The following is a 23,022-nucleotide window of genomic DNA, read 5'->3' as shown; positions in this document are numbered from 1 at the left end:
GATGACCAAAATAGCAGTTCCCATGGGATGAGGGGTTGCTGTGCAGGAAAGATAACTCGTTCCTCAATTTCATTGTTGATGATTGGAGCAGCAGTGTGATTTGCAGCCATACGGAGGAAGCTGCTGGGAAGGCCGCCGGGTGAATTATAGGGATGGAGGTGGGGGTTGTGACTATAGGCTTTGGAGACCAACAGGTGTGTCATATGTACCAGGTGATTAGTTGGTGTAAGACTCCATATAACATGCATAACACTTTGGCTAGCACACAGGAGATCTTTAGCAAATGATATATTTATTGGTATGAAAGGGAAAACACTTTGAGGCTTATAGCCCCGAGTACTGTATTTGTCCATAGCCTTACTGTGTGACCCAGAGCCATTTACCTTCCTTCCCTAGGACTCTGTATCCTGCAATGTGAGAGAGTTAGCTTGTGTAGTGGCTGCTGTGGAGTACCACCCAAAGCCCCCTTCAGAAGAAAGGCTCTCAGTACCCTCCAGTGGCTGGGAGTGTTGGCTGCACATGGACTGCTGATAACTGACTTCCTCCTGGAGAATTACTCTCAGCCAAAGGTAACTGCCTCATCCGAACTTACACCCCCCACCCCAGGCCATGTAGAGGTATGAAGTACAGAGAGGCTAATTTAGGACCCCTCTGAAAGACCAGCCCAGCTTCAGACTCTCATGTGGGATCAGCTGGATCCTCTGTTTCACTGTAATTCTACCTCTCCCGCTGCTCAGTTCCATTTCCCTCATTCCCTTATAGATGTTGCTCCACGAGCACTCTCCAAGAAACATCTGGGTACAAATCCACCTCACGGAGGCTGTTTCCAGGTGACCTGACCAATGGCAATTTGGGTGATCTCAGTCAGTTTCTCTGAGCTCAACATTTTTTGGCTTGCTGTATTTGGGTTAGATGACAAGAAACTGGGATATATCACAGATGAAGATCAAGGTTATCAGGAAATCTTTAATATAGACTCCAGAGAATTCTCTATGAAAATTTCAAAAATAATGTGGGAGTAAGGCAAATATTTTCTAGAAGGACATGAGGATTCAAGTAATTGGCAAACCTCATCTTGTGCAGCTGATGTGAGATATATTGGAGCTTGAGGCACACATAGTGCAGACATGTCTCTATCAGATATGCCTCTCTAAGGTCTACATAGAAACATGGAAGAAAATTCCTGCCTCAAGCCTAGAGGATTGATCAAGTTTTCTTCCCCAAAATGCTATGTGTAGGTTCTGCTAAGACTGTACCGCCTTGCCAGCAGGAGATACAGGCTTTGGTGAGTGCTGCCTCCAATCCAGAGCGAGGAGACTATGAGAATCATCTGGGATGGGAGAGCCAGCCCAGTCCAGCAGCACTAACACTTGCTGTCTGTTCTCTCCCTAACACCAGGCATTTCTACAACCAGGAATGGTGGGGGGAGCCTGTTTTTTTCTGCAGAGGAATAGGCATCTTGACCCATGCAGGATGATCCCCAGATGTCATTTCAGTACCCAAAAGGGGAAAGTGTGCTCAGCCCCTCCAAGAACAGTGTGTGCAAAAGGAGCCACACCTGCGCCTGGTATTTACACATACTGTCGCTAGGGACCCAGTGCTCAGAGTCATGAGTCCTCTGTGTGCTGCAGAAGCCAAGGTGTGGAGCCAGAAAGCTAAATCCGTCCTTCACAAAGACTCACAGGAGAGGGAAAACACCCTGACTTAAGTCCTGGGAGGCCAGGGGATGGGGATGGTTTTCGAGTCAGAGCAAATGAGTGGAGGAGAAGGAGGCCCTTCCTGCAGGACTGCATAGAGAGTATCTGCCAGAGATTTCTGAGGTGTCCAAAGGAGTTAAGGACATGTCTTGGAATCGGAAAGCTGACTCTGACTCTCGCATGCTCTTTATTTAACTCCTTTGAATGTTTCTTTCCCTTTCTGTAAAATTGGGATGATAGTAAGAGTTTTGGCTTCACAGGTTGCTGTGCGGCCTAAGTGAGGTCACGTATCTAGAGGATTGAGCTCAGGCCCTAACCCTCATCCTGTACTCCTTAAGCAGCTGTGATCTTTATCCCCGTTCTCCGAGCTGGCTGGAGCTGAGAGGTGCAGGTGGAGGAGGAGCCTGGGCTCTCGGGGCTTTCAGGTCAAGTGTCCACCAGGAGTCAGCTGAGGAGCCCCTGTAACATGCAGCGACTCATGCCTGGGAATGCTCTGGCTTCCCGACTGGGTCATCCTCCTACATTTAAAGTCTGAATCAGCATCACTGACAGAAAAGGACTATCTTTCCTTTTCAGTATTCCAAACTAGCTTCTACTGGTCCCTCTTGATTCCTGTGGGCATCTAGGTTAAGTTGGCAGAAGAAACCAGCAGAGTTGCTTTTCTCCAATGTTGATGCTAATATTACAACACTTTTATTTGTTGGGTGCTTGCTATGTATCATTTCATTGTTTTGTGTCTTTTTTTTTTTTTTAAGTAAGCTCTGTGCTCAAAGTAGGGCTTGAACTCAGGACCCTGAGATCAAGAGTCTCATGCTCTACCAACTGAGTCAGCCAGGTGTCCCCATCTCATTTTTAAAATATAATCTTGATGCAGTCCTAAAATGTTATAACAGATATTTATTTATCACAGTACACTTATTTTATGGGTAAGAAGTGAAGGAGGAAAAAAGAAGCAGCAATACCAACTCTTAAGCCATAACTGTGTGCCTGGTGTTGTATCATCTCCTTTAATCCCCGTGCTCACTTCCTCACATGGACTGAAATCCCATGGAATGGAGATGCTGGAACAGAAGAAGAAAACTGGGGTAGAAACAATATGGTGGCAAATAAAACTTGTTCATGAGTACATGCAGGAACCTACCTGGGGACTCCCAGTCACTGGAACACACGCTCCGGGACCCAGAGGTCCTCATGAGCAAGTGCGGGCAAGAGCTAGCCATGATGTATATTAGAGAGTCCTTCTGAACTCTCTTCTTGTCAAACGTTTTGTGTTTTGTTATAAAACCCCTTCTATGTCCTTCTCCATATCTCCGGGCCAGGAGTCTCCCATGCCAATGAAAACAAACTTCAACTCCTGCCATTGACGTCTCCTTGATGTGGGAGCTCACCTCTTTAAGTACAGGTACAGGGCTGTGAAGAGAGCCCTTTAGGGTGGTCTCAGGATGGCAGTGAAAACTGCAGCATTGCCTGTGAGAACCCAGAAGGACCTCTTTGTAAGCATTTCTCAGGCAATTCCTTGGGGGTTTCCAGAGCCTGAACTCCCTACTAATGCATTCCATTTCTGTGGGATAAGCCAGGACCTTCTCAGATTTCTCTTGCTCTGGAGAGGGCCCTAATTACCTGACTGCCTCTCTTCCTTTCTTCCTTTCCTTCTTTCCTTTCTCCCTCCTCCTTCTTTTTCTTTTTCTTCCTCTTTTCTTCTTCTTTTTTTCTTCTGCTCCTCCTCCTCCTTCTCTTTCTTCTTCTTCAAACACACTTACCTCCAAGTCCTGGCTTTACCACTTTCTATGTGGCCCTGTGCAGGTTAACCTCTCTGAACCTCAGTTTCCCTTTCTAAAATGTATGGAGTAATTTCCAGCACCCCTTTGAGCCCTAAAATCAAATTTAACACTAACAAAAGTTAGTTGGGCTGGAAAGATGCACTTTCTTTGGGCCTCAGTCTTTCCAACATGGAGATAGTATTGACCTCATAGGGTAAGACCATTGGATGGGAGAGCTGCCCTGAGCACACCAACCATGTGCCCAATTCTGCTGTAAGCTCTGTACATGTGTTCACTCATTGAATTCACACAGTAGCTCTGTAACAAGACATTTTATTTTCTTAGTGTCTTTACTGATTTTTCTAACTTACTGAAGGTTCTTATTTGCTTATTTTTTTTAAAAGATTTTATTTATTTATTTATTTGACAGAGAGAGACAGCGAGAGCAGGAACACAAGCAGGGGGAGCAGGAGAGGGAGATGCAGTCCTCCCGCCGAGCAGGGAGCCCGATGCGGGGCGCGATCCCAGGACCGTGAGATCACGACCTGAGCCGAAGGCAGACGCCCAATGACTGAGCCACCCAGGCGCCCTATTTGCTTATTTTAAACTAAATTCTATCGCTTCCTATTTTTGACTTCTCGACAGCGGCGACACAGGTGGCTTCTCCACCCTCATTCAATATATTCCTTAAAAATATACTGTAAAGGCTATGGCCAAAAATAGAATACTAATGGTGCTAAACCTTCATACATTAGAACATGAGGGAGTCTTTGAAATATACAAATGACTGATGTCCACTCCAGACAAATGAAACCTGACTCTCTGAGGGTAGGACCAGATACTGATGTGTTCTAAAAGTTCCCCTGTTTATTCTAACAGTTGGCCAGGACTGAGAACCACAACCCTACACCATGAGTCTAGCGATACTGGTCTAGACTAATAAGCCCTGAATGACAGTGAGTAAGGTGGTTATCAGCTATGACCCTGTCTTATCATTGTACCCACCCTCCTGCAATTAACCTAGATGTCAAATCTCCCCCTAAATTAGGTAAACATTATTTTTGGCATGTTCCTGATCAGGCTGCTCCAATAACCCTATCAGACAAGTTCTGGTTGCTAGTGAGGACTGTTTTCATGCCAGAATGTTTAGAAATATGCTCTAGGGCTTCGCCCATATTAATGGCACTGGTTTATCATTTCTGAAATTCAGCTTTTTGAAAATGAGAAATGTTGCCTCTTTTTCAGTTTTTCTAGAACCTTACTCCCTACTTGTCAGAGATTATTAAAAAAAAAAAAAATCATACCTGTGAGCTTTCTCAGTCCTGGGGGTTATAATTAATATGTATTTGGGGGCTCAAGACTCATCAAAAAATCTTTCTGCTCCTTTCCTATTTCTCGTCTATTCCAGGTTATATTCATGTGTCATAAGTTATCCGTTCCACAAATGCTTGTTGAGTATGAATTCTGGGCCTGGCACCGTGCCAGAGTGCCAAAACCTACACTAACCTCGAGAGGACCTGGCGCTGAAAGCCCACCCAGCTCTCTCTGAAGAAATCCTCCTCACGAAGCCTCTGTTCCTCTCCAACATCCCAACGCTCTTACCCTCTTGGTGTGTTTGCTTCGTCCCATCGGTTCCTGATCCCTGCCTTTTTGCCAGCCCCCTGGGTGGACACTGCAGGGTCTAATGTCTGTCGGGTCAATCTTGCTTCAGTTTATGTCCTCTTACTGCTGAGGTGAATGGGCCGCTAGCCCATTTATCAAACATGGTAAATGAATGAGGAACACACACCAGTCCACTTGGTCGCTTCCATAAAAGGCTACTGCACAGCATTCATTCCTGAAGCCAAGTTGTCTTCTCCGAAACATTGCTCTGTGCCCTGGAAGTGTGATTCAGTGGAGCCTACGGGTGGGCTGTCAGCTCCCCGTGCTGCATTTGAACAGGACACAGAAAACGGGTCACAAATCTGTTGTGAAAAGGTGAAGTAAACTGGCCTTTCTATAGTTTCCTTTCTATTCACTTTAAGGTAAATTTCAATTTTTGTCATTCCACAAGTATGCTTCCAAGTTTCCTTTACATGCTAAGGAAGTTTATTATTATGGAGTCTGTAATGTGCTGGATTGTTTACCATTTTAATTCCTAGAATCCTCACAAACCTCTTGAGGAAGATACTGTTATGTCTATTTTACAGCTTGGGAAGCTGAGATTCTGAGTTATTAAATAAACTGCCCAAGTTCTGACAGAAAGCAAGTTGTGATCCAAACCCGGGTGAGTCTGGTGCCTGAGCTACCGTGCTTTCTGTGGCCTCAGTCGGAACAGCTAGCTCCAGCCCATCCTAGGCCTACGTCATTAATGGACAATGATACTAATTCCCACTGGATCCAGATACACCCACAAAGTCCTCAGCACCTTAGTCCCATGGCCACTAATTACCCTTCAGATTTGGCAGGCAAGTTGAAGACTATGTGTCATCCTTTCATGATATGATGGATACTGTTGTCATAACCATATCCTAAACAGAATTTTTACAGCATCTATCAAAACTCTTAATTTGTAAAACTAAATCCCTTTCCATTTTCTTAGAACAAAGACAGATGCCATGTGCTCACCAGTGTTTTATATACTCTGGTTCCTTCCTTTCTTTACAACTTCAATGTGAATCTCTATCTCCCTCTTTTTCTGTCCTCTACACACAGTGGGAAACTTTTAGTTCCTTAAATCGTCGATTCTCCCTTCTCCCTCAGGGCCTTTGCACATGCTGTTCCTTCTCTGTAATATTTATCCCCTCTTTCCTTACCTGGTTAACTTCTCTTCTTCCTTTAGACCTCTGCATGCTGTCTCTTGAGCCCCAGTTAGATCAAGCCAGACCCTCATCTATCCCTTTGGCATTATAGAACTTTCTTTCACGGAGCTTATCATGGTTTGGGAATGTGCATTCATTGTGTCAATATGTAATCAATTCTATCACGTCTCCATTTACTTCCATAGCCCCAGTATGTGGCACAACATGGGCAAACAAATAACCAAATTAAGTACAGACCAATGTCTTGAAGTTTCAAATCAGTACAGTAGTCCCCTGAATTTCCAACTTCCTTTATATTTAAAATATAAAATTTAAAATATTAACCATAATAAATGTGCAGAGGACCTGTTAGGAAATAATGCATTTGTGAAATGAGGCAACACTGGTCAGATGGCACCTCCCCCTTCCCTGACTTGCCACGTGTCACATGCATGCACACATGTGCTCTCTTGCTGGACTGCTCCATTTCCCGAAAAGTGGTGGGCAGAGAGATAAAGGAGAAGGTAAAGTGCTGGAGTCAGGCTGGGGTTTGAATCCCAGCCCCAATACTCTGTCGCTATGCAACATTTGTCCTGTGACTTAACTTCTCTGTTCTTCGGTGTCCTTGTCTGTAAAATCCCTCACTCGTAAGATTGCTGTGGAGATACAGGAGGATAAATGAATCTGAGGCACCTGCCTAGCAAGGACACTGCCTTGTATGGGAATTCTTCCTTCCCCCAAAGTACAGTACATACTTGGTAAAACAACAGTGCATTTCTTCATTCAAGTTATATGATTAAAATAGCTGATATTATGTCATGGCACATGGTTCTAAACATTCCTCCCATATGAACCCATTTAAACTCACAAGAGCCCTAGAAAGCAAGTTCTAGGACTGTCAGCCTCATTTTACATACGAGGAAACGGAGTTTCAGAGAGATCAAGTTAACTTCCCCGAAGTCACACAGCTCATCCTTCCTGGGCCAGGACTTAGACCCAAACAGTTGCTTTAAGCTCTTAGACCATACATGATAGCATCTCTTGGCCAGGGAATTAGCGAGAAATCATAGGCAGTGAGAAGATCTTGGACTTTGAAAAGAAAAAAAAAATCTCCCGGTTTCACTATTCGCTGGGTGACCTTGGCCAACTCAATTGTTTCTTGTCTGAAACAGGGATACTCCCCCCCTGCCTCCGGGGTGAGAGCCAAGACAGATAAGGAATGTAAAAACCCCTGCACACACTGAGCTTAAGACCAGTGTTGGCTCTTTCCTCTCATAACAACGAGGCTGGGCAATTTCTCTTTCTTTTATAAAAGTGAAACCTTTGAGTTTCCTCACCAGTAACCTGGGCACAGTGAAGAGAACTTTGGCACTTGAGCTCTTGAGTTTATCAGACAAAACTTGTTGACACTGAGCCCACACAAAGCTGGAAACTCCCAGAGGGATAACTGCACAGGCTCTGACCTGGCACAGATTTCCCCTGAATTCTACAGAGTTTCAACACAGCTGAGGCTCTTGGAGAGCAAAGCTCAAGGTTCCGGAAATGCAGAGCCCAGCACAGGGGAGGGGGGCTCTGTTCCTTTGAATGGGAGAGGGTCTTGGTGATTGAGTTTAGAGAACAGAGCTCCAGCTGTGCTGACCCTGCCCTTCAGAAGCATCATGAATGTCTCTCTGGGAACCTCCTCATACAGCATCATCCCGAGTGGTGGTTTTCAAAAGAAAAAAAGAAATCTCCGACATTGGTCCTTTGATTGCCAAGAGTCGCCTTGCTCCCTGAAGGAGAAGGATCTGCCCAAGGTGGCCTCAGGACATAGACGGAGCACTCTGAGCCCTACCAGAAGGGGTCTGAGTCTGCAGAGTGCCTCCATCTCATCCCCGAGAGAAAAGAAAGAACGGCTCCCACGTCCTGTGGTGGTTCTGAGGATGCGGTGGGATGGTGAGTGTTTGGAGCTCCGGACAGGGCCCGGTCCTTTGTCAGCACTCAGTCGGTGGGAGCAGTAACTGTGCTCTGCCAGGAGTGAAGCCATTGGCCCTCATCACTCAGCAACGTAAGTAAATAAACTGGGATTGGAACTAAAATCTCCGAGCATGGCAAGCCCAGCTCTATCCTGTCATATCTGGCATGTGTGAGCCTCAGTTTCCTCCTCCACGTCAGAGTGTGGTAGGAAGCGCCGTGTGAAGAGGGCTCCCCCGATTCACTCATTTTAATGAGGTCAGATTACCCCATGTGATCTGACCTCATTAAACTCATTCCCAGGCCCTCATCCCTCTGGATTCTTTACACCCTGACAGGCTTCCTCCAACCCCAAAAAATCCCTACGGGAGAGACTCACATACAGATTTTTCTGGTCAGTGTTTTCCCCCAAGTTGCCATGTTTTGCTGGGCAGTGGACCCTGGGCGTGGCATCTAATGGGTGCCCGTGACCCACAACAGTCCTGAGCCCAGGAGTGGTACATCTGGCTGTGTCCTGGCCTGGGTCACCATGGCCAGTAAAACAAGGGCCATGTTCCAGGTCTGCATCGATGGAGGGGCGAGGACTGCTGTTCCCATGGCAGCATGTGTTGGGGGGAGGGAGGCTCTGAGCTTGTGGAGATTGGGGCTGGGGACTGCAACACGGGCTGGTGGGACAGACAGGAATTTTGGAGGCGAACAGAATTCTTTTTCTGCCTCAAGTTAGTTTAGCCTCTCACACAAGTGACTTCACTTCCCTGAGTTACAACTTATCTGCCAGTGAGAGATCTTAATGCCCTCCTGGGGGACCTTGGGGAAGACTAAGAGGGTAATTAGTGCAAAGCATGAAGCAGAGACTCACTAAGCAGCTGTTTCCTTACCCTTTTCCTCACTCTTTTAATATAAATGCAAATAATGGATCTGGGTCCCAGGTAGATGAAAAGAGAAGGAAGAGTTAATAATAATCCAGTGATATTCATGCTCTACGCAGTATATCCTATTATCTTCTCCATAACCCTGTGAGGTAGGCACTGCTCATCCCCATTTTATATGTGAGAACACCGAGTCTTGGCGAGGCTAAGGAACTTGCCCATGACCTCTAGGAGGTGGTGGAGTGGGATGTCAGTGCAGGCCTGGTCTCCTAAGGTCTCCACCACCCAGGCGGGTCCGTCATCCATGAACTGAGCTGGCAGCCCTCAGCCCGGTGGCTGTGGACCAGGCCTCCTTTTAGCATTTCTGGAACATTTTTCTCATAGCTGAAGTCTCTTCTCAGCAAAGTACTGCTACTTCTTCTCTAGGGTTAGCTTCAGCTCAGCCTCAGCCTCACCCTTTTCGTTTGAAAGCACAGATCTCCTGTTAGCTGTCCACTGTCGGTCACACGAGAGGAAATGTACAGCGAGGGCAGGAATATGGTCCCGGCAATCCAGACGCTCCCACGGAGGAGGTCCAGGCTGGCCTGGGCCTGGGCCTGGGGGGCAGCGAAGCAATTTGGCTCTGGTCCCCTCCAGGGTGAGCTTCTAATTCTCTGCTGGGCCAGCTTGCCCTACTCTTGGTCATTGCTCATCCCGGCAGGGGCTAGGCCCTGCTTTGCTCAGTTCCTACTCCTTCCTTCCCATTGCCTACTCTGCTCTTGAGTTCCCACAGCGCCCCCCCCCCCCGCCCCCCCGCCCCTGCACAGTCTTCAGGGCATTCTGCAGTCCAGGCACGCTGGATGCCATCACCTCCCACCCTCAGGCATCCCATGTTGCTAGACTTCTCATCGTGCAGGTCAAAACTCTGGGCCTTCCCACACGCACTTCTCTGTTTGTCAAGCTTTCCCACTGCTGCCCTTTCTAAATGGCACACTCCACGTCCATCCAGACCACGGCCACCACACGGCTCGACTCTGCCGTCCCCATTATAGTCTATGGAAATGACACCGCCACCTCCACCCACAACACATACTTTTGGTATCAGGGCAGGAGTGGAGAGCCATGGTCTATTTGGATGTGAGATGGGTAGACTTCCCAGGTTCCCTCAGTTCCTTCAATTCTCAAATATGTAGGGAGCCTTCCAGGTTCTGGGTAGAGGAATTCAGACTCTGCTTAAGGATCTTGGCAGGTGAGGGTTGCTGTCTTGGGCAGCATAGCCTCCACTCTCTAAAGCAGAAATGGCCAGAGCTGAAGATGAGGGGAAGAATTGCCATTGGCCTTCCAAGTTCCCAAGAGCACCATAGGCAGGTGGGTCCTCCTTTTGCATGACTGCAAAGGGATCCTCTGAGATAGTCTGGGGTTTGGACACACAGCTACCGGCCTTACAAATAACACTTGGCCTTTCCAATGGGCTAGCCTTCTGGGGCTCTGTTTTCTTTATCTGAAAACCAAAGGAAATGGGTCAGGTTCTCACTAGTGCTCTTTCAAGTGTTGACATCCTAGGAGCTGGGGATGAAGTCTCTTATTTTTTAGTCTTTTTTCTTTTCTGATTATAAAGTAATGTGTTCTAATGGTGGAGTATGTGGGAAAGTGCAAAACACAAGCCAGTCAAAAACTTAGGCCTCAGAAAAGCCTAAAAATAGAGAGTTGGTGTTAATTATTCTTTTCCTTGTAGTATGCATTTGTGGGTTTATGCGCTTGCTTGTTTTACATATTTATTACATAGTTTTCAATAAATAGAACCCAAAGTATACTAGCCTATATAATTAAATATTATTCAAAAAATTATTTTAATGGCATCATAAAATCCCATCGTTTGTCTTTATGTTGTTGGACATTGAGACTCTTTTAAGCTTTTTTTGCCAATATAATTATACTATAGTGACTATCTTATCTATAAACCTACGTGTATACTTAAATCATTTCCTTCCTCAATTTCACTTAAAAATAGAATTGCTAAATTAAAGAATTAGAATCATTTTTAGGCTTTTGCGGTATAGTACCCAAATCACTTTCAGAAGAGTTTTATTAGTTGATACTTCTCCCAGAAGTGAGTATGTGAGAATGTGAATGTGAATTTCACTGGAGTATTAGGTTTGATTTTTTAAGATAATTTTGTCCACTTGAGAAATGGTTTCTCACTGTTACTTTAATTTGCATTTCTTTTGTTAGGCTAATATTTTTACATAATAATTGACCACTTAATTTCTTTTTAAATGAACTCTCTATTTATGAGCCTCACTCACTTTTTTGAATACCCATCTTTTCTCTTTCTTATTGATTTTTGAGAACCTTTATTGATTTGGGGGAAGCCAATCATAGAAGGTATTATATTCCTCTCTTTTCATATATGTGGCCTATATTTTCTACATTTATTGCTTCCTTTACCTTGGTTTATGGTGACTTTTAGCACACGTATTTTAATATTAATGGAGACAAACTGATCAATCTTTTCTTTGAAGTTTCTTTCTTTGTTTTTATGCTTAGAAAATCTATCTCTACCTAGAGATAAGGTAGTCTCCCATAATTGCATATAATTCATTTCTACCTTTAACTCTATAACCAACTTAAATTTAATTTGTATACAATATCAAATGAGAATCTATTTTTCTCTAATACTAAATACCTCTAGGTTTGAACAATATTAATCAAGTCTTCTTTTTAAAAAATGATTTGATATGATATATATGACACCACACATTGAAGACCCGTATATAGGAAGTTCAGTTTCTAGGCTTTCTGCCTATTACATCTGTCCATCTTCTTATCCTGTAACGCTGTCCTGTGCCACACTTATAGTTTTACAATTAATTTTAATTACATGGAAGTTCACGTTATCCATAATTTGTTCTTTCAAAAGATCTTCAGCTGTTCTCGTTTTGATTATTTATTTATTTATCTTTTAAAGGTGATATTTATTTGAGAGAGAGAGAGCCAGGGTGAGGCGCAGAGGGAGAGGGACAAGCAGACCCTGCGCTGAGTGTCGAGCCTGATGTGGGGCTCGATCCCAGGACCCCGAGATCATGACCTGAACTGAAACCAAGAGTCGGTCACTCAACTGACTAAGCCACCCAGGTGCCCCTACTTTGATCTTTTAGATGAATTTTGAAAGCAGTTTGTTAAATTCCCCCACAAAACTACCATTGATTCTTTTTGGAAATTACATTAAGTTCATTTGCGAATGTGAGGTTAATTTATATCACTGGGATACTGAGTCTTTCCACCCAGGAGTAGAGTCTGTATTGCCACTTGGGAAAGTCTATCTTTATGCCCTTAAGTCTCTGTTTTTCTTGTAGTTCCCGCCTGTATTCTCTTGTCTGTTTCTATGTTTTTAAATTTTTTTGCTATGTATTTTTAAATATTTTGCAATGTGATATTTTTTATTACACTTTTTCACTGGTTATAATTTCATACTGATTACTTAGCATTAAATAATCAGTCAATGGTATTGATTTAGCGTTTGGTGATAGCAGACAAATCAAGTATATATAGCATTTCTTTCTTAGTGGTGCTGGGAAGCAAGAAATACACTTTATTCTTGTTCCTCAACCACATCCACTCAGCATGCAACACTATTCATTCCTACACATACTGAGTACCTTCCGTTTGCTCCGCGCTGTGCTTGGCAGTGGGGCTCAGAAACTTTCACCTCACACTCACCTTTTCAGAGTTTGTCCTTCAGAGTCCTCTGCCCCTCTTCCACCACAGTGAGAGGTTGGGTGTGTATATTAATAACACTTTCTGGCAGCCTCATGATGCTTATTTGGAGGCTTCCCAGAATTGGCAGCGTGGGTTTCCATTTTAATTAGCTTCTCAGGAGGTGTTTGCACAACTCCTAAGACAAATAAGCCTGCTTTGGAAGCGGGAAGCCCAGTGCATAGTGAGCCTCGTCTCCCGAGTAAAGCTCCCGGGAGCAATGTTTCTGGGAAGGGTGATTGAAATTGTGAGTGGGGAAATGGTGGATTTGGCTCAGCTCATCCTTACTACGGATCAGAGGCGTGGGCTATTGCTGGAATGGAGTGAAATGCTAAGCCAGAGTGGAGACCTGAAAGGAAAAAAAAATCGATAATCCCGATCCTGTTTTTATTTGAAATTTCTTATTTTTGCGGCATTTACTTTCTGCCTTAATTTTGACTTTTTGAAATACTTGGTTGAAATATTTATTTTTATTATTTATTTCATATTATTAATTTGTTATTTACTTATATTACTGGGGATTTTTTGGCACTCCCTTAAACTTTGCACCTGAGTCGAGTGTCTCACTCTCCTCGCCCTAGTCCTGGCCCTGCTGGAGATGCCTCTGTCACGAATTGAATCGTGGCCCCCAAAAGATATGCCCACCTTCTCGCACTCAGAATCGGTGGGTGTGCCCCTACTTGGAAAAAGAGTCTTTACAGATATCATTAAGGATCTCAAGATGAGGGTCTATCAGGGTGGGCCCTAAATCTACTGACAGACATCCTTAGGCAGAAGAGGAGTTGGCACAGACACTCAGAAGAGGCAGCCTCATGAAGACGGAAGTAGAGATGAAGTTACGCAACCACCAGCCGAGTAATGACCAGAAGCTGGAAGAAGCAAGGAGGATCCTTCCTCAGAGCCTTTGGAAGGAGCACCACCCTGCCAACCACTTGACTTTAGCAGACAGGCGTCCAGATTGTGAGAGAGTAAGTTTCTGTTGTTATAAGCCACCACGTTTGCGATCCCTGGTTCCAGCAGCTCTTGGAAACTGTTATAGCCCCAAAGGCATATGTGTTGGTGGAAAGGTTTGTAAGCCAGACTGAGGAGAAACCTCCACCCTCGGGCCCCAGCTGGAGAAGCTGCAGGTGTTCCAAAGTGTGAAGAGAGAAATACAGGCACAAAATAAAAAGTTAAAGACAGTTTCTGGTGGGTTAAATGTGTGTGTGTGTGTGTGTGTGTGTGTAAATTTTTGTTGATTTATCAAATATTTCAGTACTCTCTATTTATCAACCCCTTGTGTTAGGCAGTGTGGGGCTTGTGCACACGTGAGCCCATGCTTGCCAAGCACAGACATGATGATTTAAATCAAGTTTTAAGAGACAGAACTAAATTGTGAAGCAACTGCAAAATTCTAATCAGCTTTTTCCAGAATTCTCACCATATTTCTCCCATCTCTCAAAGAAACCTAGCAAAAGCTCTCTGGGATTTCATAATACCCTGTTTTCTGCCAGCATAGTACTGTCCCTACTGGGTGGTAATGACACATTCTTTTTATTTTTTTTTAAGATTTATTTATTTACTTTAGAGAGGGAGAGCATGGGGCAGGGTAATGGGGGAGAGGGGCAGAGGGAAAGGGAAAGAGAGTCTGAAGCAGACTCTGGGCTCAATGCAGAGCCCAACACAGGGCTTGGTCTCATGGCCCTGAGATCAGGACCCACGCCAAAACCAAGAATCCAAAGCTTAACCGACTGAGCCACCCAGTGCCCTGGTCATTACATTCTTACCTGCCTCCTTCCCGCATTAACTGTGGGCTCCGTAAAGTCAAATATTGTCTTTACAAAGCTCTACTTCTCCAGGACCTTCTCTTTCAGTCTCTCTCTTAGTCTCTCTCTCCCTCCCTCTCCCTCTCTATATCTCTATATATCTATATATAGCTGTTTTTTAGAACAGACCCCAGATGATTTTTTGAGGAAAACAATCAAGGCACCCATTCTTGGATATGCCCAGTGAGGCCACAAAAATTTTAACTTAGAAGACTTTAAAAGCGGAAATTCTCAGAAAACAACAATAAAACCAGGTAAACAAAAAGAGAGGGCAGTGTATATAGTGGCTAAGCTCGCAGACACTCCATGTTTTTTTGTTGAAAGGACTGAACTCCTGGGTTTGTGTCTTGTCTCTATTCTGTATTAGCTTGTCCCCTAGCTCATTCTTCTATAAAAATCAGCCTCACAGAAGACCTGCCTCAATGGGCTTAGATGGGTTATTAGATGGGTTACTATACGTAAAGCTTCAATACATTTTAGATATTATTATTATTCACTGAATATAAAACTTTGAGCAATGTAGTATCCTCATGCATTCTCCAAAATGCATTGGTAACAAAATGTACTTCTGGAGAAAGGTGTTGAAATGATACAAAAAGTTGTTAGCTTTAAGCTGGATGAATGTTAAAGGTTTGCCGCCCAAAATGATGACATTGGTTCTATATGAATTGATCTGAAGATTTTTTTTATACACACATATAACAAAAAGCCATATAATAACACACTTCCATTTCTTCACTTTCAATTTGTACTATAGTTGTCATTCATTTTACTTTTACATATCTTATAAGCTCCATACTATATTATTTTCAGTTTTGCCTAAAGAGTCCGTTATCTTTTAAAAAGGTTTTTTTAGTAAGAAAGAAGTATGTATTTAATGGTATAGTTACCATTTCTTGTGTTCTTCATTTCTTGCTGGAGATCCAAGTTTCCATCTGTTTTCCTTTCTCTTTTGCTGGAGGGCTTCCTTTAACATTTCTTGTAGTGGGAGTCCATTGGCCATACTTTCTGTCACCTTTTGTATGTCTGAAAAAGCTTTGGTTTCTCTTTCATTTTTGAAAGATATTTTCACTCGGTACAGGAATCTTGGTTAAGAGTTTTTCTTTCAGTACTTTAATGATGTTGCTCTATTGCCTTCTTGCTTCCATTATTTCTGACAATAAATGTGTTGCTATGTTTAATCTTTGTTCCTTTGTACATAACATGATTCCCTGCCCTGTCCATCACTCCCTTGGCTGCTTTTAAGATTTTTTTGAATCACTGGCTTTAAGCAATTTGATTGTGATGTGCTTTGATATAGTTTTCTTCAAGTTTCTTGTTCTTGGGCTTCATTGAGTTTCTTAAATTTTAGAAGGGTTTTTTGTGGTTTATCATTTTCATCAAATTTGGAAATTTTCCAGCATTTATTTTTAAAAAGATTTTAATAAACCCCTCCCCCTCCTTCAGAGACTCTCACTACACATTATTAGCTCCCTCGAGTTTGTCTCAAAGGACAATCTGACTGATTCATTTCTTCTTTTTTTTTTTATTCTCCTTTCTTTGTGTTTCATTTTGAATACTTTCTATCACTGTATCTTTAAGTTCACTAATCTTTATTTTATAATGTCTAATCTGTTATTAATCCTACTTACTGTATTTTTATATTTTTTCTATTTTTCCTTACAGTTCAAACATTTGGAATACAGAATATAGCTCCAACAGTATTCCTACCTCCTAATTCTAACATTTCTGTCAGGTCAGAGTCAATTTTACTTGACTGATTTTTCTCCTAATTATGGGTCATATTCTCTTACTTATTTCCATGTCTGATAAATTAGATGCCATACATTTTGAATTTTACCTTGTTAGGTGCTAGATAATTTGTGTTCCTGGAAATATACCCAAGCTTTATTCTGTGATGCAGTTAAGTTACTTGGAAACAGTTTGACCCTTTTGGTCTTGCTTTGAAGATTTATTAGATGAGACCATAGCAGTGCTCATTCTGGGCTAATTATTTCTTCCCTAAGGCATTGCTTCCTAAGTACTCTAATACCCCATGAGTCATAAGATTTTCTAGTCTGGATGGTAGGTACAGGCGTTCTTTCTAGCTCTACGTGAGCACAAGACACTGTCATCTCATCCATTCTAGTACTTATTACCCTTTTCTTGGGTTGTTTTCTCTATAGGTGTGTGCTGATCAGTACTCTGCCATATACTTATGGGAGGCTTTCTGTGGACCTCTGGAGTTTTCTCTCTGTGCTGCTCCATCCTTTCTGGTGCTCCACCCTGAGAACTCTAGTTGCCTTGTTCCCCCCTGACTCTCAGCTCAGAGAGTCAGCTGGGCTCTGCTTGGATTACTGTTCTCTATGCCGTAACTTGGAAATTCTCTCAGGAAAGTTTGTTGGGCTCATCTCGCTTGTTTCCTGTTTCTCAGAGATCACTTTCTTTTGTTGACTAATGTCTAGCATCTTGAAAAACATTGTATCCTATTTTGTCAGGTTTTATTTTTTTTTTCTTTTGGTTGTGTCAGGCAGGATAGTAAACCCAGTTCCTATTTTTTCCATATTAGCTGGGAGCCTGAGACTGATTTTTCAACTTTCATATGTCCCAGCCCCTGCTAAAATCCGATTCAGAATCTGTATTTTGGAAAAGCAAGATGTTTTGATGTATACTCCTAGTTATAAACCAGAGAACAGATCTTTGCTATTCAAAGTGTAGTCCATGTATTAGCAGCATCAACACTATCTGGGAGCTTGCCAAAATTGCAGAATTTCAGATCTCATTCAAGACATACTAATTCAGAAGCTACATTTTTTTAATGATTTTTTTATTTATTTATTCATGAGAGACAGAGAGAGAGATAGAGAGAGAGGCAGAGGGAGAAACAGGCTCCCAAGGAGCAGGGAGCCCGATGCGGGACTCGATCCCAGGACTCTGGGATCATGACCTGAGCCGAAGGCAGACGCTTAACCATCTGAGCCACCTAGGCACCCCAGAAGCTACATTTTAATAAGATCCCCAGTTGATTTGTATGTACGTTAAAGTTTGAGAAGTGCTAGACTGGCTAATTTCAAAGTTCCCTTCCTGCTCTGAGTCCTATGTGCCTCTGAAATGCATTACGTGGCTTCTAAGAGAGCAAGGTACATTGTGGAAAAGTTGTAGTATGTTAAAGGTATAAGTTTATAGAGTAGGTTTGTCATATGAACTGCAAGAAATCCAACAAAGGGAAAACTGAAAGTCCTAACAGAGGGCAAAAAAGAACAATACTTAACCTACATTTATTTTTGCAAGTATTTGATTAATTTCTCTCTATATGGATTATATATTTCTTTTCTACTAATCTGTATTAAGAGCCTAGACAGTGCTTGGCATACGTCAAGCACTCCGTAGTTTTTGACTGACTGACCAACAGACTGAAAGTTGAGATGCACCGTCAGAGTGGGTATTTATATGCCTCGGAGGACAATTTAGACAGAGAGCTCAAAAGGGGAAGAATAACTTGACTCAGATGAGATGGCTCAGACTACCTAAGGAACATTAGAATTCATGAGAATTTGGAAAAGGAGGGTCTCATAAAGTTTAGTCAATAATTCATAAGCAGTCTTTATAATTGAGGAAGTGACTAAAGGAACTGCAATTCCACATAATTACAACCAAAGAGGAAGAGCATGTTGAGGAGATAACAGGTGATTTTGGAGAACGTGATTATGCCGACTCCAAATTTACAGTAGCTGAGGAAACAAGCCCTGGGGAAGCAGCTTTATATATAAAAAGAGCCTGAATGTTAGGATTGTGCAGATCTCAGTTTGAGTCTCTGCTTTTAGACTGTGCAATGCAATGACTTGAAGCGCTTTCTTAGTCTTCTCTGGACCCCTATCTTTAAAATAGAGTTGGAGATGATTATGATGGTGATGATGAGCAGTAGGCTTGCTGTCGGGGCTGGTGGCACAGAACTTGCATCTCGAGGAGTCCTTTGATAATCAATTGCAGTGATGACTACAAATGGTTGCTGTAACATCTATAAAGTGCTACACAAATGACCATTACTCCTGGATCCTAGGAAGGAAATGAGAAAAACTCATGTGACTGCACAAAGATGTGCTCTGAAAAGCTCAGGTAGTAAAATAATAGGTATAAAAATGGTAGGCAGAGGAACGACTTCGCAGAGGGAACACAAAAGTTTAGGACCATTAACAAAAGAGGCAGGAAGGCCACTTGATGAATGTGAGTGTATACTTAGTAAGAAAACAATAAAAATAAGGTAGGTGAAAAACTGCTGAGGACAATAGAGGCAGTATTCACAGTTCTGATGGAAATCAAGTCAAAACAGACACACACACACACACACACACACACACACACACACACACACACAAGCAAAAAAAAAGAAAATATCAAGGAAGGACAGGAAAATCTTACAGCCATTAGTGTAGAAGTAAAAATTCACAGGAAAACTCTACCCATAATGCTCACTTCCTATCATCTCTTTCTTTCCTATCTTTCCATCTTTCTATCTTTTCAGGGAGAATAAGGTTCAAGATGAAGAGAGGGAGAACAAATGGCCTTCAAGCTGTAAAGGGGAGAAAAAACAGTCAAATAGAACTCCCAACATTCAGCCTCCCATCTCATGCTTGAATTTCCCCCATTACATTGGTCCAGCAAGTAGAAGTTTTAAACAAACTCTAGTATCTGAGGATTCACCACGTCTTTAATCAGATCGTTTCGTCTTGGCACGATAAGAACAGTTAGAAAACCTAGTTTGTGTAAATGCTGAGTCCAAACAAATCTTCCCATACCTTCCATCGGCCTGGGTCTCACCCTTAGTGTAATTAGGAACAAACAAATTTTCTTTTTATGTAAAAATTACTTCCATATTCAAAGATTGCTACCATTTCCCTTCTCCGAGTAGAGCTATCACTTCTTCAGGCTCAGCACTCTTATTTTCCTATAACAGTTGGATAGTTGAATTTCTTTAGCATCCTCTGAAAGTGTTTTCACTTGATTTTAACCAAATGTTCTTCCTAGTTAAAAGAAATGGTGAGTGAGAAAGGGCCAATGTTCTTTTGTTAAAAGAAAATCAAAGATATCAGAAGGAATTCTTTGAACTTCCCTCTACCGGATCCACTTAAACCCATTCCCCTCCTTTTCTGGTATATTGGAGAAAGCGACCTTTCTTCTAAGAAGAATTCTACCAGGGCTTTGCCTCACACCACCTCTGCCTTCCCAGACAGACATTATCAGCGATCCCACAGTCTTTCTTCCTTCAGTCTCTCTCAACCTTCCTCTTCATAACTGAGTTTCTCGTCTGTTCTTACTGCCTCCGTTTTTCACCTCCCCTTCCCCTTTGTTCACTGAAAACTGGCTATTGGGCCATCATTTTACTGGAAATGATCTAAGTTCACCAGTAATATCCATATTTCTAACTAAAGTAAGTGTTTTTTTCTTTTTAATTTTACTTCATCTCTCAACAGGATTCAATATTATAGAATACTTCCTTCTTAAAATATTTTCTTCCTTTAGCCTTCTTAGACACCAGATTCTCTTGGCATACTGCTAGTTCCTTCACTTTGGCTTTCTTAATCTCCTTTATAGGCCCAACCTTTTTATATTCTCTCATTAAATAACAGAGGTCCTCAAGGGTTAATCCTACCCCCAACCCTCTTTTCTCACTAGATAGCTAGACATCCCATGGCGTTAAGTACCATGTGTATGATCTATGGATACCTCCCAGCCCAGGCTTCTTTGCATTCTGGACTATCATATTCAGTTGTCTCTTTCACATCTGCTTGGATGTCACAAAGACATCTAAAAATCAACATATCCAAAACTGGAATCATGCTCCCTCCCCCTTCCCCAACTAGTAGCTCCCTGGTATTCCTTTTTTTTCCCCCCAGAAACTGACTTCACCACCTTCCACCTGTGCGAGCCAAAAACTTGGGATTTATTCTTTAGTATTTTTTTTCCTTTTTTCTTCTCTAAATCATCCATCACCAAGATCTGTAAAGGTAACACCTAAATAATTCCACATCCATGCATTTCTCTCCATCTTCACAGCCCCACCTTAGTTCATATCATTTTGGCTGGACTATTGCAGTCACCTACTAACTTGTCTTCCACAGGTTTCATCATCTCAGGATCTGCCCTCCACACCATAATTAGAATGATCTCTCTAAAATTCAAGTCTGATCTTATCACTTCCCTGCTTAAAATGTTTGGGGGGTTCTCATTGTGTAAGTAAGAGCAAAATTCTTAAAATTCCCTGTGAGATATAGCCTGTGCCTGCCTCACCAGGCTCATTTCTTATTATCCCATAATCTCTGGTCAAACTGGCCCTCTCTCAGTCCCTCCAAGGCACTTTGCTCCTTCCTGCTATAGGGCTTTGGCAAACATTGTTATAGTCATATGCTTCCTTCTCTCTTTCCTTATAAATTGTCTGAGGTGATTTCTTCTAATTATTCTCATGTAACTATATTTCCATCCTTTGGAGAAATTCTGTCAGTACCGAATAACACATTCACTTTTTAAAACTTTAATTCATATCTGTCTCTACCTGCAACTTAATTCAATGAGAGTAGAGCTTTTCTCTGTTTGCATATCTCTGTATCCCCAAGGTCTAGGAGAGTACCTGGCCCACAGTATGTACTCAATCAATGCTTGTGGAATACATGAATATACGGATGGGCCTCAACAATACCCTTTCATAGCTCTATGTGTTCTTTTCATGTGTTCTTCCTTCCTCCTGGAATACAGCCCTTCCTGCCCTTCTTCTGCTGATCCTTTTGGTCTGTTGACTGCTCTTATATCCACGAAGACTCAAACTTGAATACTCAACCTTGTCTTTCTAAGAGAAGTGCGTCTGTTATTCCCCTCCAAAAAGAGAGTGATGTGCTCTGGCCTTTGTGTTCTTTATGCATATCTTTACTTCAGCATTTCTTACAATGCTTGAATATTTTATTTGCCTATCTGTTTTCATATATCCTCCAGTACATAAGGAGCAAGAACTATGTCTTAGAAGAGTGTCTGCAAAACATTAGGGACTCAATACATGTTTACTGAATTAAACAATGGTAGGTGCTAAAGAACCATTATTTGAAACAGTGGATAGGGTCCCCTGTCCTCCTTCACTGCTCTGTTGACATCCTATCTGAAATTGTATATTTGGTGGAAAAGGGCTGTTTTCTTCAGCTAGAAGGAGATAGGCCCTTAACCAAGAATACACAAGTACCATGCTCTTCTGCTAGACTTGCCAAATAAAGCAAAGAGGTGTTAGGAGAGCATCTCTATTCTTTAAGTGGTTTCGTGTTTCTAGGCCTGTTATTTGCCAGTGTATTGAAAGGACTTACCAATGTGTTTTTTATTCATAATTGCTGATCTTTGAGAAATCAGAGAGAACAAAAATATGTCATAAATCTGGGTGTGTGTGATACACAAATATTATCCCAATCATTAGAAAGAAAGATAGAATCTAGTACAGATTGTCAAGAAGGACATCAATTGTCTGAGAAATTCTAAAACAGATTATTAAGATATGGTTTGTAGGTCATTTGGCAGAGGAGTTTTCTAAGATCGAGTCATGCTATAATGGTCTCTTTTCTCAGTTAGGGTTAATAGATTGTACCCAGGAGGCAAGTGCTTTAGACATGATATGTCTCAATTTCACAAAAGCTTTTGATCATGTTTTTCCCGATATGTTGGTGCACATAGGTGAATTTATAGTTGGGGCACACAAGTGAATTTATAGTGGACTCACTGCCATTGCCCATGGAACACTGACTAAGGGACTGATGCTGATCTGGAAGGCTGCTGGTGACTTAATACATTTCCATTCCTTGTCTTGTCCTGGTTAACATTTTACTAACAATGTAAATGAAAATATAGAATACATGATAATCAAAGATTTTGGTAACAGATCCTAGGGGGTAGGTCAAAGCTAATGAATTATTAGAATCATAATTTAAAATTATTTTTAGGCTAAAAACAATGTATATTTTAGAATTAAAATGAAAAATATAAAGATTTTTCCCATACATATGCATTGATTTACTAGCCTTTTATTGCATGCCTGCATGTGCTAGACACTTTGCATAAATTATGTCACTTAGTCTTTCTAAATAATCATTTGATATGGATATCATTCCTCCATTTTAGAGAAAAGAAAACTGAAAATCAAACAAAGTGCTTTCTGTAAAGGTCTTAAAAGTGGTGCTGCAGCTGGTATTTACACACAAGTCAGTCTGACACCCCAACTGAAAATGCTCTTCCCTATACTCCACTCGTTTTTCAGATGAAATGTATCAGTGAAGTGTAAATGCTACACTTAGTTGAAGAAACCCAATGCTGTGAGCGCGGAATGGAGGAGATGTGGTTTCGCAGTGGTTCGTGTGAAAAGGTGTGAAGGGTTTGTTTGCCTGCAAGCACCTTATGAATCATCAGGGTGAGTCACT

General features: G+C 42.2%; 1 protein-coding gene and 1 long non-coding RNA gene across 34 annotated transcripts in view; one reads left to right on the top strand and one right to left on the bottom strand.

Moving 5' to 3' along the window:
- Window positions 1-2,658: 2,658 nt before the first annotated feature.
- LOC113936665 lies at window positions 2,659-15,989 on the bottom strand. The gene is made up of 3 exons (XR_003524332.2): window positions 15,490-15,989; window positions 5,247-5,384; window positions 2,659-2,758 (listed from the first exon to the last, which is right to left on the bottom strand). It is a non-coding gene; the product is annotated as an uncharacterized LOC113936665 (long non-coding RNA).
- Window positions 6,888-23,022, top strand: part of LOC113936584 — a 28,073-nt gene continuing 11,938 nt past the window's right edge. For 8 of the 33 annotated variants that reach the window (XR_003524322.2, XR_003524318.2, XR_003524319.2 and 5 more), the window contains exons 1-2: window positions 6,898-8,284; window positions 22,863-23,012. Coding sequence is in view for 6 of the 33 variants with exons in the window: in XM_027619987.2 (XP_027475788.1) it covers window positions 7,896-8,172 (277 nt within the window). In the remaining 27 variants the exon portion in view is untranslated. The other 25 variants (XR_003524321.2, XR_003524309.2, XR_003524310.2 and 22 more) reach the window with 14 other exon arrangements.

Source organism: Zalophus californianus, chromosome 4 (genome assembly GCF_009762305.2).
Source record: "Zalophus californianus isolate mZalCal1 chromosome 4, mZalCal1.pri.v2, whole genome shotgun sequence".
NCBI classification, from domain to species: domain Eukaryota; kingdom Metazoa; phylum Chordata; class Mammalia; order Carnivora; family Otariidae; genus Zalophus; species Zalophus californianus.
Note: the sequence above shows the minus strand (reverse complement) of the source record. Positions and strands in the feature narration are given on the sequence as shown.